Source organism: Miscanthus floridulus, chromosome 3, assembly GCF_019320115.1.
Source record: "Miscanthus floridulus cultivar M001 chromosome 3, ASM1932011v1, whole genome shotgun sequence".
In the NCBI taxonomy this organism is placed as follows: domain Eukaryota; kingdom Viridiplantae; phylum Streptophyta; class Magnoliopsida; order Poales; family Poaceae; genus Miscanthus; species Miscanthus floridulus.
Genome location: NC_089582.1, coordinates 127144350 through 127161959, shown reverse-complemented (window position 1 = coordinate 127161959; position 17610 = coordinate 127144350). Strand labels below are relative to the sequence as shown.

At 45.2% G+C, this 17610-nt stretch overlaps 1 protein-coding gene and 1 pseudogene across 1 annotated transcript; one reads left to right on the top strand and one right to left on the bottom strand.

Annotated features, from left to right (window-relative positions):
- Positions 1-3001: 3001 nt before the first annotated feature.
- LOC136544390 (AAA-ATPase At3g50940-like) lies at positions 3002-12584 on the top strand (annotated as a pseudogene).
- Positions 12585-13160: 576 nt separating this feature from the next.
- LOC136544389 (uncharacterized) lies at positions 13161-15950 on the bottom strand. Its single transcript, XM_066536571.1, has 6 exons — positions 15855-15950; positions 15448-15753; positions 14954-15367; positions 14819-14875; positions 13690-14467; positions 13161-13615 (listed from the first exon to the last, which is right to left on the bottom strand). The coding sequence occupies exons 1-6, from the start codon at positions 15948-15950 to the stop codon at positions 13161-13163; spliced, it is 2106 nt and encodes a 701-aa protein (XP_066392668.1).
- Between the last annotated feature and the right edge of the window lie 1660 nt (positions 15951-17610).

Here is a 17610-nt window from a genome sequence, read left to right as displayed (position 1 = left end):
TCAATACCTATTTTTGGTCTTCTCCAACAACAAGACCCAAAAGGTAATCCTTTTTGTAAATGGGTCTTTATGAGAGAGGATACTCAGATATAGGTTATGCCTCTCCTGGCACCTAAAATTGGTCTTCCATATAGGTAGTCTGTTGGAGGCTATAGGTATTGTGTTGGAGAGCTATTTTAGGTTTGGGTTCCGTAATGGGTCTCCTATTGGAGACAACCTAAAAAGTTACAAAATTATACATTTAGGGGTTGTTTGGTTCCTATAGGAACTCTTAAAATTCCTGTCACGTCGAATGTTTGGACACATGCATGGAGTATTAAATATAGACTAATTACGAAACTAATTGCATAACTTACGACTAATTTACGAGACGAATCTTTTAAGCCTAATTAGTGATTTGACAATGTGGTGCTACAGTAAACATATGCTAATGACAGATTAATTAGGCTTAAAAAATTTGTCTCGGAAATTAGCCTCCATCTATGTAATTGGTTTTGTAATTAATCTATATTTAATGCTCCTTATTAGTATCTAAACATTCGATGTGACATGAATTTTAGGAGCGACTAAAGAACCAAACACCCCCTTATAATCACATTTTTGTGTGTAACATTTTGCGGAACCGGACTTATTACCAGAACTTTTATCGTAACTTTTCAATACATTTCTTGATATAATTTTATAAACAATTTATCACCATAAAATTTTATCATAACATTTTTAATACAATTTCTAACACAAACAATCTTATCACAATAACTTTTTATCATGACGCTTTTTAAATCAAAAGAATAGATTTATATATTAACCTATATTGACGACAACTTTTCACCATGATCTTTATGTATTAACTAACAATTCCATTTTAACGATGGTTCGAATCCCCACGTCCTTGCAATTGTTACTTTTTTTTTCTTTTTCTTCTTCTTCTCTCTTTTCCTCTTTTTAAAAATTTTCATGTCAATTGACATTTTTTTCTTCTATATGCTATGAACAATTTTTAGGTTCAGAAGTTTATCTAAAATAAATATGTTGGACAACAAAAAAGCATGTATAAGTATATTGTTCGTAAAATTTATTATATAAAATTTATGTTAGAAAATTATATTAAGAAATTATCATGGTAAATTTGTCCACTCATAGTTATGAAAAATTATATTGAAAAGGATATGATATAAAATTGTGGTGGTAACTTATATCGCATAAAATATTTTACATAAAAGTTGTGAGTGTAGTTTAATAATTTTCTAAAAAAATAAAAATCTAATTTCTAGTCCATTGAGCGTACTACTTCCTCCTTCTCCTTTTGTCTTATATCCGTCCATCTCACTTTCCAATAAGTCAAACATTCTCAGATTAAATATATATAAAAATATTGATATTTAGGGTAAATAATTATTATCATGAGATAGATCTTTGAATCTATTTTTATAATAATTTTATTTTGAGATATAAATATTACTAATATTTTCTATAAATTTAATCAAACTTAAAAAAAAAATGACCCACGGCAACGGCCGGTGAGTGGAGTCGTTTTGCATCTGCCGCCCAGTAGCCTTTCGGTTTACAGCTGAACCCCAGCGTGTCGATGACTCCGTGTACACTGGAAAGTGAAGAAACTGCCGGCCAGCTGTTCCGCGGTGGGCCCAACGCTTATACCTGTTGATTTAATTGACAGAGAGAGCTTAGCAGTTAAGGCAGCGTGACAGTACGAGGACGTAGAGTAGGCCCGCAGCGTGACGTGGTGCCCCTGCGAATATGCGATCCATCGTGACGGCGGCCGTTGGTTTTTTAAGATTTTCTGTCACATCAAATCTTTAAATACATACATAAAATATTAAATATAAATAAAAAATAAAACTAATTACACAGTTTAGACGAAATTCACGAGACGAATCTTTTAAACCTAATTAGATTATAATTGAACACTAATTGTCAAATAACAACGAAAATGCTATAGTACCATTTCTTAAAAAAATTCGTTAAGTAAATAAGGCCAAAGCAAAGATATGGCTATGTCCATCTACAAAGCAAAGATATGGCTACCAGTGCAATGAACCTCCAGTCATGACTCACGACTCCAAGTAAAGAATGTGCGAGCGATGGAGAATCTGTGAGTGATGTATGAAACACCAAAAAGACACGTTGCTATGAGGTGCACGGATGCATGCATAAGAAAAAGCACACGAGTAACCACGGAGTTCAGTAACCACACGACCTGCTTTGCATAGGTTCTTTTGATTTTTATAAGTAATTCGAAGAATTTCCCGCACGTTGCCGACTTGCCGCGGGAATTTAGACGAAAAATTTTAAAAAATACAGTGTATGGACATTAATAGAAAAATAATAACATCTGCTTTATTCTTAAAGGATAGCGAAAGTCTCATTGAAATATATATTACAGTTTAATATGAGCTGATTAAGGTTTCAATCCACCATATGACTAATAAGAATTCTAGTTAAACAAACTGAATAGTGAGGGATGCAACAGTACAAATATTATTGTTGTCACTGTGGTTGACAATCACAATGTCGTTCCTCCTTGTAATGAACAAATTATGCAGGCAAATCTCAGCAGGTCATTGCACCAGTGAGCAGTGTATAGTCTAAATTGCGGCAGATTTAGCTCATCATTATCCTTATTTCTATGGCATGGCGCGAGAAGATAAAGGAACAAATCAACCAATAAAATAGAAAGAATTTTTACAAATAATAAAGCTAATGGTCTTGAACAGACAAATATAATAAAGCTAATGCTCGTAAACAGATGAGACAGATCTAATGCTCCTTGAATTGTCATATATGAAAAATACTATTGTCTCTTGTCTGTCTAGAAACATACGTAATATTCTGCATGCAACTTGTAGGGAGGAGTATAAAGAACACAAGCCATTTGCCAGACAGCACTGCACAACCCAGCTCCAGCCTCCAGCTCCCAGCACCTCAGAGCTCATAGGAGAAGCACACTGCGCACAAACGCGCCGGCGTTCGGCAGCTGACCATGGACCGCCTTCCGCTGGCCGTGCCACCGACGCAGGGCGCTGGGAGGGTGCTGGACGCGTACAAGACGGCGTTGGCCACGGCGGCCTCCGCGGCGGCGTACGCCGTGATGGCGCGCAGCATGGCACGGGAGCTGCTCCCGGACGAGCTGCGCGCCGCGGCGCGGCTATAGTTGGCCATTTGGCCCGGGCACTACGGGCCGGTCCAAGCACGGCACTAATTAGCACGGCCCAGGAACGGCCCGGCCCGACGGCCTTCGTGCCAGTGCCTGGCACGGCACGCTATATGGGCTGGGCGGCAGCGGCACGGCTCGACCACAGGTGGCCGTTGGATCCCCGGTCTCGCTCCCATCGAACCGTTGGATCCGGTCGTTGGAATCGGGGGTATAAAACCGCCCGTCCCGGCCGGCCGGTCGCGTCTCCGTTGCCCTAATTCATTTGCTCTCACTCGCTGTCTCTCTCGCCTCGCTCTCGGCTCTCCCCCACAGCGCCGTCTCACCCGCTCCTCTCTCGCCTCGCTCTCCTCTCTCGGCGAGTCAGCGTCGCCGCGTCGGCGACTCGCTCTCCTCTCTCGCCTCTAACTTCCACTCTTCTTCTCGCTCTCCGGTGGTCTCTGGAGCCACCGCTGACCGGCACTGGCACAATCCCTAACCCTAACCCTTGATCTCGCTCCGTCCTCGCCGGATCCCTTGTCGACCTCGCCGGATCCCTCAGTTTCCTGGCCGGATCCGTGGGTTTCCTCACCGGATCCGTCGGTTTCCTCGCCGGATTCGTCGTCGACCTCGCCAGATCCATCGGTTTCCTAGCTGGATCCTTCGGTTTCCTGGCCGGATCCATGCCTCGTCGACCTCGCCAGCGACTCTGGTGCTCCGGTTTTGAAGGTAAGTCGCCGTCGACCTAACCCTTGCTCAATCCCTAACCCTAACCCTCAATCTCTACTAACCCTTGCTCTGTTTTGTTTGAAGCCGTTGAGGGACCAGGGCGCCGATGAGTGGCGATGGATGGATCCCTAACCCTAACCCTTGTTCCCTGCCTGTGTTTGTGTGATTATGTGACTTTGAGTCTTTGATAAGTTCTGTGAACATGTAACTTTGAGTCTTTAATAAGTTCTCTGAACTTGTAACTTAAGATTGAGATGATGAAGTGTTTGAGGTGTTTGATATTCTGATCTGTTTGAGATGATGAACTTGTCCCTGATATTCTTATCAGTTTGAGGTGTTTGATCACTTGTAGTGCCAGTGCCGGCACGGGCACTGCTGGGCCGCCGTGCCCAGTGACACGGCATGGCACGGCTAAGACCTAATAGTGCCGTGCCTAGGCTGGCACATCAGCACGGCGGCACTGATAGGCACGGCACGGCTAGTCTACCGTGCTGCGTAGTGTCGTGCCTGGCCGGGCCATGCCTGGTCGTGCCCGTGCTAGTGCCGTGCCGAGCGGCCCGTTTGGCCAACTATAGGCGCGGCCCCCGCGCGTGCCTAGTTTGGCAGCGGCAAAAAGGAGCGCCACACCATCATCATCTGGCCTCAGTCCGATGGCAGCTACAACGAGTCAACGACAACAAGCTCTTCGACACGGCGCGCGCGTACCTGGCCACCCGGATGGACCCACGCGCCATGCGCCGCCTCGGCCTCACGCTTTCCCACGCTAGAGACCCCGACAGCACCCCCTCGTGGAGGACGATCCTATGCATGGAGCCCGGTGGCTCCACCGTCGACCACTTCGAAGGCGTCAAGTTCACATGGACCTCCGTCGAGAGCGACGGCGAGGATGGAAGCAAGGGCAACCGCGGCGTCGGCGGCCCATGCGAGAACCTGGAGCTCAGCTTCGACGCCGAGCACGCGGGCGTGGAGGTGGAGCGGTACGTGCCCTTCATCATGTACATGGCGGAGCAGCTGCAGCCACACGACCACGTGCTCAGGATATTCATGAATGAGGGGCAGTCCTGGTACGGCATCAACCACCACCACCCGACCACGTTCGACACGCTGGCCATGGACCCGGTGCTCAAGCGGTCTATCGTCGCTAACCTCGACCCCTTGTCTAGGGAGAAGGTGTTAGATTGATCTCTAATTTCAAACTGAGCCTATTGGCCTAGTTGAACCTTTGATCTGCGTCCTGATCGAGGGTGCCTAGCCCACTATGGCTGGAGGGCCCTAGTCACACTGCGCTATATATAGAGGTGGGGGCCAGCGGCTCTGAGTACGAGGTTTACCGTGAGCCGAGCTCCCTACCAAAACTTAAACCCTAATCCCAATCAGAGAGGGGCGCAGCCAGTGACGGGAAGCCACCAGCCACGCCGCTCCGCTCCACCGACGTCGATAACTTCATTGACCTCTTCCCCGAACGTCGCTGCCCATGCGTAGACTTCACCGACAAACGAAATGGCGGCTTCTGGACCATCTCCCTCTGCGGTGTTAGGTTGACATGTTCTTCTTCTATTCCTCTCTGTCTCTCTACTCTCGATATCGCATTCACAGTAAAGAGAACCCGCTAGACCTAACCCTAGATGATCTTTTCGATCTCAACAATGGTATCAGAGCCAGGTCTTCTAGGACTTTTAGATGTAGATCGAGTGAACGAAAACATAGTGCAATCGAATCCCTAAACCTAGTTCTGATCCGAAATTTCTAACCCTAACCGGGTAAAAGAAAATGAAAAGAGACCGGGGCATGGCAGGCGTCACTCAACTGCCGGTCACTACCGCCATCGCACGGGGAAAGGTGTCGCACCGCCATCTTCGCCGGCACACGATAAGAAAAGAATAGAGCCACCACTCGTCTGCTCGTCACCGCGATGCGCGCGCGTGGGCTCAGGGCGCTGACACGGGGCCGCCACCTCCTCCTCTGTCCAGCCATGGAGCCGATTGCTGCTTCTCTGTGTTTTAGTGCAAGAGAGATAGGAGGAGGGGAAGAAAAAGAGAGGTGGGAGGAGACCCGACGCGGGGGTGTGCTTTGGCTCACCGGACCAGCGGCGTCCTCCTTACTGGCGACGATGGCCGCTTTGGCTACCTCCGTGCAGCGTGCGGCGTGGCAGAGAAAGCAAGAGAAAGAGAAATGAGGTTAGGGTTTTGGGGAGTCCGTCGTCGCCGTTTTGTTCGCATGAGATGGATGGACGACCGTCGGATCGAGTCAGACGGCTTAGATTGACGCGGGGCGCGGCGGGGTGCCGAGATGGGCCGCTTTCCTGGCCCAGGCCTAGGTTGCGGCCTGGGCGCGGGGAGCGAGCCGCGCGTTGACTCGGCCATGAGCCGTTGCTAGACCACGTGCTGAGCTAGGCCGCGCTGTGCTGCTGGGCCACACGCTGGTGCATCCAGCTGGGACGCGGGTCGCACTCCATCGGCCGGGCCAAAATGAATAGAAGAGTATTTTTGTTTTATTATTTTTTAGAAGTGAATTTGATGAATTTTGTTTTAATTCTCTGTTAAATTTTGAACCATCAGGATAAATTTTCAGAAAATAGAGAAATTACAGAGAAATGGTTCTAAAAAATAGATAAATTTTTTTACATTTTTCGCTGCTAAAGAAATAGTTTATTCTCCAGTTATTTTGAACCAACGTGATATTTAATTGGAGAAAAAGAGATTTTGACATGATTATGATGTTGTTATTTTCTAACCAACGTTGTTAATAACAATATCATAATTTTAATGATTTTATGCATTATTTTTATTTGTACCCAACGGTGATGTAGATTTAATGTATAAACATTTGTATGTTTTAATTTTGACCAACATTGGAATCAAGGCATGCAATTGTTGTTATTATTTATGTTCTCACTCTATATGAATTATGTTTTCAGATGGATACAACTTGATGGGTTGTATCAAAGAGATCCCCACTCTCATAGGTGACAACTACACGAAGTGGAAGAAAAAGATCGACCTAGCCTTCATCTTAGCTAAGGTGGACTGGGTAGTCACCTCACCGTGTCCTACTGAGCCTGTGGCACCGGTGAGGGAGACAAACGAGGCTAATACCACTTGGACAACTAGAAAGAAGGATTTTGAATCCCAAAAGATGTCCTATGACCTTGAGCATAGAAAGTGGGTCACTGCCAACAAGAAATGATTAGCTGTGATAAAGAACATGATTGAGTCTGCAATTGTGGGCTCAATCCCAGAGTATGACACGGTCATCGAGTACCTCGATAGAATAAAGAGTCAGTTCACTAGCTCTTCAAAGACATATGCTACCCAACTGATAAAGCAGTTGGTGACAGAGAGGTACTCTGAAAATGGTGGCATAAGAGAGCACATACTAGGGATGAACAATTTGGCATCCAAGCTAAAACCAATGGATCTGGCTCTCAAGGAAGAGTTCCTTATCCATCTGATTTTTGCTTCCTTGCCAAAGGAATTTGACACTTTTATTGTCAACTACAACATACTGCCCGAGAAGTGGGACTTAGAGAGGCCTATGACTATGTGTGTGCAAGGGGAGGAGAAAATGAAAGCTGCCAATGGTGACACTATCAATTATGTAAAAGACAACAAGAAAAAGAATAATAATGCTAACTTCTCCTCAAAGTCAAAGGAAAAGGGTCCCATGCTGCATCAGCCTCAGCAGAACAAGTTCACAGTAGAGAAAGACCAGTGTCTCTATTGCAAGAAGACATGACATTATAAGAAAGATTGTCCCGAATACTTAAAGATGATCATGACAAAGAAAGGTGAGAATATTATTACGTTCATAAATGAATCCCTGTATGTACAATATTCGAAATCTACTTGGTGGATTGACTCAGGTGCAACTGTTCATGTTGCTAATTCCTTACAGGGATTTCGTTCGACGAGGACTACGCAAAGAAGAGAAAGACATATTAAAGTTACAAATAGAGTCCGAGCAGATATTGAAGCCATTGGCAATCTTTCTCTAGAGCTTACTAATGGCTTCACACTTTTACTTAGAGATGTACTTTATGTTCCCTCTTTACAGAGAAACTTGATTAGTGTTTCATGCTTGGACAATGATGAATATGATTGCCATTTTGGAAATGACAAATGTAAGATAATATTTAATAATGCATGTGTTGGTCTTGCTATCTTACAAAATGATCTTTATTTGTTATCACTACGTGATGATGTGAATGTTGTATGCGATGATGACAATGTTGCGTGCGACAATGAGAATGTATCCTCGTTTGTGGATGTAAACAGAAAATGAAAGAGAGCTCACGATACGTCGTCGAAATTATGACACTATCGTTTAGGCCATATTTCGAGGAGGAGAATAGAAAGATTAGTTAAGAATGATATTCTTCCTCCATTAGAGTTCTTAGATTTAGAACAATGCAGAGAATACATAAAAGAAAAGTATGTAAAGAAATTAAGAAAGATGTCAAACGAAGCGCAGGAATTTTACAGATTATTCACACAGACATCTGTGGTCCGTTTTTTATAAAGAGTGTGGATGGTTATGATTCGTTCATAACATTCATAGATGATTACTCCCGCTATGGCTACATTTATCTAATCAAAGAAAGAACAGAAGCATTGGATAAATTTAAGATATTTAAGGCAGAAGTTGAAAACAAACATAATTTAAATATTAAGATAGTCAGGTCCAACCGTGGGGGGAGTACTACGGTCGGCATACCCCATATGGCCAAGTTCTTAGACCTTTGCAAGGTTCTTACAGGAGAATGGTATAGTAGCCTAGTATTCTACACCGGGCGAACCTCAGCAGAATGGAGTAGCTAAAAGACGCAATCATACCCTAATGGATATGGTGCGCAGTATGATAAGTTACTCCACCTTACCGTTGAGCCTATGGATGGAGGTGTTAAAAACCACCATTCATATTCTCAATAGAGTACCAAGTAAGTCAGTGTCCAAAACACCGTATGAGTTATGAACAGGAAGAGTACCCTCACTAAACCCCTTACGTGTGTGGGGGAGCCATGCTGAGGCTAAAGTATTTAACCCAAACATTGAGAAGCTAGATCCAAAAACAGTAAGTTGCCATTTCATTGGCTACCTAGAAAAATCAAAAGGTTTTTGTTTCTACTGTCCAGATAGACATACAAAGTTTGTGGAAACGAGACACGCTATCTTCCTAGAGGATGAAATGATAAGGGGGAGCATGGTAGCTCGAGAAATTGATCTTGAAGAGAAGCGGATGTATGTGCCCACTTCGATGATTCATAAGCCATTTTTCTCACTACCTGATGTCGCTGCACCGACAGCACAAGATACTGTTGTGCTAGCACCTGTTGTTATTCCGCCTGTGGCAATAATGAATGACGATGAGGAACCTGTTCTTCAAGATCCTGTAGAACCTATTACCACACATGAGGGGAGCAACAACAGCCTCAAACAGAAGATGTGCCAAATGTGGAGGCCTCTAGAAGGTCTCAAAGAGTTAGAAAATCAGCTATTCCTGCTGACTATGAAGTATACAACACTGAGGAATTTTAAATGGAGGATGATCCTACCTCATTTAAAGAAGCCATGAAAAGTGATCATTCATCAAAGTGGCTTGAGGACATAGAAGATGAAATGAAATCTATGAATGCCAATAAAGTTTGGGACTTGGAAATAATTTCTAAAGAAGTCAAAACAGTAGGCTGTAAATGGGTCTACAAAACAAAACTTGACTCTCAAGGGAATATAGAGAGATATAAAGCACGACTTATAGAAAAAGGCTTTACGCAAAGAGAAATGATTGATTACAATGAGACCTTTTCTCCAGTCTCATATAAGGATTCTTTCAGAATTATAATAGTATTAGTGGCACATTACGATTTAGAATTATATCAGATGGATGTAAAGACGACATTTCTCAATGGAGACTTGGAGAAAAATATTTACATGGCACAACCGAAAGGTTTTGTCATGGAAGGAAAAGAACGAATGGGATGCCGTCTAAAGAAATCCATTTATGGATTAAAAGAAGCTTCAAGACAGTGGTACTTAAAGTTTGATCAGACAATAAGGAATTTTGGGTTTAAAGATAATATAGAGGATAATTGTGTCTATGCAAAGTTTAAAAATGGAAAGTTTATCTTCCTTGTCCTATATATGGATGATATCTTACTTGCTAGTTTGCTAGTAGTGATGTCAGTCTACTACTAAAGACAAAAAAGTTTTTGTCCTCAAAATTTGATATGAAAGATCTTGGTGAAGCTTCATTCATTCTAGAGATCGAGATTCACCGAGATACAAGTAAAGAGGTATTAGGACTATCACAAAATGCATACATAGAAAAGATCTTAAAGAAATTCAATATGCACAAATATAGTCCATCACCTGCTCCTATAGTCAAGGGTGTTAGATATGGGGATTTTCAATGCCCCAGGAATCAATATGAGATCGATCAAATGAAAACGATTCTATATGCTTCAGCTATCGGAAGCTTGCAATATGCTCAAGTATGTACCCGCCCTGACTTAACATTTGTTACCGAGTTACTTGGTAGATTCCAGAATAATTCTGTAACAGAACACTAGAAATTAGTAAAGAAAGTCTTGCGTTATTTGCAAGGAACGAAAAACCTCATGATGACTTATAGAAGATCAGATTCACTCCTTATAGTGGGATATTCAGATTCTGATTATGCGGGAGATGATAGAAAATTCACGTCTAGATATGTATTCACTCTCGTAGGGGGAGCTATTTCATGGAAAAGCTCAAAGCAAACCGTCATTATATTGTCCACAATGTATGTCGAGTTTGTAGCGTGTTATGAGATAATGGGGTAGGTGAACTGGCTAAAGAAGTTCATACCCGGTTTGAAGGTGGTTGACGACATCTATAGACCACTTAAGTTATACTGCGATAATAATCCGGTAGTACAGTATGCTCACAACAATAAGTCAAGTGGTGCAACCAAACACATTGACATAAAGTATTATGTTGTGAAAGATAAAGTCCGGGATCATGTCATAAGTCTTGAGCATATAAGTACCGAAAAGATGCTCGCGGATCCGCTTACAAAAGGCTTACCACCCAACGTGTTCAGAGAACATGTAGCCGGCATGGGTTTAAGAAAAAACCTATAATTCCTAGACAAAGAAAGGCCCAAAGTTAAGTATCTATTTCAGAATATAGTGGTGTATTGTAGTTGTTAAATCTATCGGCAATTGACCGTGACGATAAAACATGCTCTATGCGCTAATCTATAATGGAATGAACAAAAGTAAATGATATGAAATTGAAAGATGGTAGAAGATCAAGGGGGAGATTGTTAGATTAATCTCTAATCCCAAACTAGGCCCAACGGCCCAGTTGGGCCTTTGATGTACGTCTTGATCGGGGGCGTCCAGCCCACTATGGCTGGAGGGCCCCTGTCACACTGTGCTATATATAGAGGTGGAGGCCGACGGCTCTGAGTACGAGGTTTACCATGAGCCGAGCTCCCCACCAAAACCTAAACTCTAATCCCGATCAGAGAGGGACGCAGCCAGTGACGGAAAGCCACTAGCCGCGCCGCCCCGCTCCACCGACGTCGACGACTTCATTACCTCTTCCCCGAACGTCGCTGTCCGTGCGCAGACTTCACCGACAAACGAGATGGCGGCTTCTGGACCATCTCCCTCTGTGGTATCAGGTTCGTCACGTTCTTCTTTTATTCCTCTTTGTCTCTCCATTCTCGATATCGTATTCACAGTAAAGAGAACCCGCTAGACCAAATCATAGATGATCTTTTCGATCTCAACGGAAGGGACTACTACCGCCGCATCGGCAAGGCGTGGAGGGCGTTCGGCTGGCTGGTGGCTGGCTAGCCAGCCAACTCACGAAAGCACTGTTTATGTGAACAGTGTTTTCAGACGGAACAATATTTTTCTCCCACAACAATCAGTCAGAACAGTATTTTGACTTATTTTTCAGTCCTGTCGAACAGGCTCGTGGAAACATGGGTACCTCCACTATGGCCCGCCGGGCACCGGCAAGTCCAGCCTCGTCGCCGCCATGGCAAACTACCTCCGCTTCAGCCTCTACTACCTCGACCTGTCCGAGGTGCGCTTCAACTCTGACCTGCAGAAGCTGCTCGTCCACATGCCCAACAAGTCCATCCTCGTCATCGAGGACATCGACTGCTCCTTGGAGGGCGTCGCGTCGAGGCAAAGGGACGACGGCAGGGCGCCAGAGCCGGACATGGACGCCGACTACGGGTCTGACGGCAGTCCACCGGCGGCGTACTATGCTCCTCCGAGTGGGATTACTCTGTCCGGGGCTCCGGGCTGCTCAACTTCATCTACGGGCTGTGGTCCACGTGCGGCGAGGAGCGCATCATTGTGTTCACCACCGACTACAAGGACCGCCTCGACCCGGCGCTGCTGCGGCCGGGCCGGATGGACATGCACGTCTACATGGCCTATTGCGGCTGGGAGGCCTTCAAGACGCTGGCCAGAAACTACTTCCTCGTCGACAACCACACACTGTTCCCGGAGATTCAGGAGCTGCTCTCGGCAGTGGACGTGACGCCGGCCGAGGTGTCGGAGATGCTGCTGCGGAGCGAGGACGTCGACGTGGCGCTCCAGCTCCTTGTAGAGTTCCTGCAGAAGAAGAGACAGAGGGCATGGAATGAAGCAGAGAACAAGAAAGCAGCAGATGACAAGGAGGACGCATCAGAGAAAGCGGTGTAAGCTGTTAGAAATAGTATAATTAGTAATCAGTAATTGCACTAGCTGTCACTACTAATGATGTTGTACTGGACCTTTCGATTCCCGAATAGGAATGAATTCACTAGCGACGGCAACGGTCGGACGTGGTGTACATGGAGTAAACACCCGTCGTCAATACTATTTTACTAGATAGCTAAGCGCTCTTTGCTACGCTAATTTTAGGTGGTGTTTAGATGCGAAATGGGTTGAAAACTTTCTGCGAAATGTTTTCAAGGTGAAAACCCAATTCTGCAAAAAAATTTCAGACCCTGTTTAAATGTACCTGAAAACTTTTGAGTTATAACAAAAGATGACAGATTTGGCCATAATAAATGATGCTTTGGACCATTAATACCAGCCATGCACATGCATGCTATGCATGCTGCTCGGCACATTTACATGCACAGAATCACTCATACACAGAAACCATATAACTCATGTACAAATGTTCAATGTCACAAGTCCATTACAACTGAAGGCACCAATCACTCATAAGCATTATAACATATAACAAACCAATCACTCATACACAGAAACCACATCACTCATGTACGAATTTTATGTCCTATTAATCAAAGCAAGCGCAATTGAGTCACGAAAAGCATTCATCAACGTAGATTCATCCCTTGACGACGAGGCCTGAGTTTGTGGCTGCGATGCCAGAGCTTCGGGTGGCACATAATTCTCATCACAATCACAACGATCAAAATCCTTGTCCACTATGCCACTACTTCTAATAAAATTATGCAGTGCCATGCAAGCTATTATTATTTGGCTTTGCACATGAGGTGGATATCTCGGCATACTCAACAAAATCCTCCACTTCATCTTCAAAACCCCAAAAGACCTCTCGATGACATTTCTAAATGACGAATGTGTAAAGTTGAAGATTTCTTTTTTACCTTGAGGTTCCTGAGCATGACGATACTCCGGCAGATGATACATGGTTCCCTTGTAATGTGCAAGGTATCCTGGCCGGTTTGGATAGCCGGAATCGACCAGGTAGTATTTACCTGCACATCACAACCAGTTAGTTAGTGACCTCGATCACAAGTAATCTGGCCATTCCATCTTGATGGGTGTTTACCTGTTGGTGGGTGTGGAAAGACATGGCCGAAGGTCGTAGTGGCATCAGTGAAAACTCTCATATCATGCACTGATCCAGGCCATCCAGCAAGCACAAAGGTGAACTTCATGTCGAAGTTACAAATAGCCAACACATTTTGGGTTGTCATTCCCTTGCGACACATGTGTTGAATCACCTTATGACTTGGCACAACACAAGGTACATGAGTGCCGTCAATTGCTCCTATACAATCCTTGAAAAATGGATAGAACCGTGGACTCATCAGCCTAGGATGGATTGTTGTAAAATCTGAGTCCTCGGGCTTAATGATGTCCTTAGCTAGTTTTGTTAGGCATTTCAACACCTTATAGAAATTGGTATGGACTATGCCTAGTGACCTCTCTAACCTGTCCTCAGCTTGCCTGACTGACTGGGGTGCACCAACCATCCACAGAAACATTCCTAAGGCTTCAATTGAACTAGACTTCTTACTAGATTTCAGGCCATATGACTCTGTAAGCAACTCATGCAACCTATAAAATATTGTTGGGCTTATCCTAAACATTTTGTAGCATCTATCTCTATCTTGTAATTTATTTTGCACCCACTGAAGCCCAGACATGAAAGGTTGCCTATATGGGGCCCTAGTACAATATTTATCATAATGCATGGCATACATAAGCATACCAGACAGAAATTCTAAATTGCCATCCTCAGCAATAAGTGACAATATCTCATCATCACTGGAATCCTCATCTTGATCATCACAAATGACCTGTGGCCTCACTGAAATTCCAGCCTGATCATATAAATAACAATAATTAGTACAAGTCACTGGAATATAAGTCACTAAAATATACCAAATTGGAACCATATAAGCCACTGGAATAAAAGTTCACGCATATATCAGCATAATATAAGTCACAGTTCATTCATCACAGATTTCAGCATAATAAAACTCACAAAAACCACATCATCCATCACAGATTTAACATAAACCACATCATTCATGACTTCAAGTTCAACCGATTAAATAACAGAACATAGTTGAACTGATTAAATAACACAACATAGTTCAATTGATGGAACTGATGCTAGATAAATGAAATTGCAGCCTAGTACCCTAAACCCTTGCAAAGGACTCAATAACCGCACGTCTCCCCTCATTAGTATCAGTTGCAATGAAGAAGTCACGGACTATTGGATCCTGGCAGATACGAAGCACAGCCAACCATTGAACAGAATCTGACTCCTGGACCCCACATTCCTTAGCTAGACGCTAAACTTGCTTAATCTTCTCAAACATGACATCTTCCTTGGATTGTTTGGCACTGATCTTTGCTTCCACAGCCGCAGCAAGGTATTTGTTCCTTTCCTCTTGTATCCATTCATTGTTTGCCATGAATCTATTCATGGTCCTCAAGGCTGGACTCTTTAACTTGGTCTTCTTAGGACTTTTGGCAGTTGTGCATATGCTGCTAGCTCTCTTGAGGCTACCATTGCTGCTAGGAGTGACTGGTGTCGCTGGGGTAACTGAATCATCATTGCCATCATCTTCTTCATCATCCACTTCCAGAACTTCTCCTTGTCCAGGGACATATGCAGTGGATCCATCAACAACTACTCCATGAAACATATGCTCTAGGTCTTCCAAGTAATCTGGCCACCCATTCTTCAACTTTTTCCATTCTGGGTGGCCCTGCAGATGGTACTCAAAGTTTAGAAGCCTACAAACATATCACTACTGTCTACAAATCTAACAAAGGAGGGTACAAGTACCTTTGTATTATTTTCCCACCAATCTTCAGTTGCTATGACACTCCCATCCTCTCTACGGCCAAGGCCTGATTGAGTCTTTAATTTCTTAATGAACCCATACAAGGATTTCAGTTGCCTGTACCTACTACCAAGCTGTTCCTTATCATGAACCAAATTGGTGGCTGCTCTAAACCGAGTTAGAACCTCATCCCACCCTTTTTTGGTCATGTTCCCTCTCACACAATTGCCCTTATTGATCTGTTGACACCACAAGGTGCACAGGACACCTGTGTTTGGCCCATTCCAATTGCATCTATCTTTTTTAGCCTAAACCAAATTGGAACATAGATACGCACAAACACATCATGCATTCAGCAAATGAAAACACGTGAAAATGGTAAGCCAGCGAGGGAGGATATGGTTCATACAGAGGCTCGAGCGTTCCTAGTGGGTGCCAAAATCTCTTCGAGGTCGTCTTCTTCACCATCTGCGACCGGATCCACGTTGAAGTTGTCATCCGCCATGGCTGCCGGATGAGTTGCCAGAGAATGGGACCGGCGACCGCGACAGGGAACCGATCCAGAAGGTGTGGTGGACGAAGATCCACGCGTGCCGCTGCCGGAGAGTGGAGGCGGCCATGGGGCACGCGGAGCGCTGGAGTTGAGGCCCGCGTGGCCGGCCATGCCGCCTCCTCCACCGCCGGATCGAGCCGTCCGAACGCCAAGGGTACGCCCGGAGGCACGGACGCGCACGGGAGAGGGGGAGAAGTCGCCCTCACCATCTGCTTTGTCCTAGCCGTAGCGTAGGAGGTTCTCGTACCTCCCCATTTCGGGCCAAGCCTCGCCATTGGAGTTGAGATCGAGGGAGGAGAGGCTGGCCCGTTGAGCGCTGATGGAGCTTGAGCTAGGGAACTGCGCCGGCGGGTCAGAGTAGAGGTTGAAAGCCGACGAGTGCTCCGGTTGGGAGAAGAAATCACGGGTGCCGTCGTCGTTTCTATACCCGCCGCCGTTGCCTTCGAATCCATCCATGAGCGCTCGGACGCGGCTTGAAAGCCCGATCTACGCGCGGAGAGGGCACGGCCGGCCATGGTGAAGGAAGTGTGGGGAAGAAGGTGAAGGTTGGCGATGGAGGAGGTGGGGGAGAGACCGAGAGGAGCGGCTGCGAGGGAGATTAGCGCGGCGACGGTGGAGGAGAGTGGCGGAGATGGAGATGGGGAAAGGAAGAAGGAGAGTGGTGGCCGAGCGAATGGATAGGGTAGGGAGAGTGGCGAGGGGTACAGGCGCGTCCAGGCGCGTCCAGGCCGCGGACCGAGGTGAAAAATTTCGGATTTGGGAGTCTGGAGTCCAAAATGTGAAATTTTTTGGAGGGGAACTTTTTGCACTTTTCACACCCATGTTTAGTTACATTTTGCAAAAAGATGACCCAGAATCCAAAATTATTTTGCAAAATAGAGGAACTAAACATGGCCTTACTCTACATGTTCCCCAATCAATCTTCAATCCCTGATCCTACATGTGTGTAAATCATGCTGAGCATGGGAGCATAACGTGGCTACACAACCAATCCGCAATCCTACATGACCGCAAACTCCAACAGAACTGCTGCATCAAAACAAGCGTTGGGTGCACCATGCTAGAGCCGACACTGCTAACAGGCCAGAACGGGCCCAGGCGTCCAGCCCACCAAAGCGCCTAACAGGTACCGCCGTGCAGAGAGTAATGGAGCAGAGCCACGTGTCCAAACTTAGTTGGACAATGAACCGCAAATGACTCTCTGGCTGGCAAGTTTTTGAAATGGACTAAAAGTAACGCATTGGCTATCTTTAACATGAAACGCTCGTTTAGGTCTTCAAACTTGTTCCATTGTATATATCATTTCACTCTCAAAACTTACAAATAGCCTGTTTAGACGGACCTGAGCTCTTTTTCTCTCCTTTCTCTCTTCTCCCGTGAGCTCAGGGGCGACACGACTTAGGAGGCACTGCCATGTGCTAAGGTGATACAACCGAGGTGAGCTCACGAGCGTGGCTAGGGGCAACGCTCGGCTAAGGGCTCATCCGGCCAAGGTGGTAGACATCCATGGAAATGGGGCTCGCCGACTCATTGTGAGGGCTTGGGACGGCATGGTCATCATTGTTGTACAACTCGAGGCTACAGAGGAGAGAGAGATAGGAGATAGGAGAGG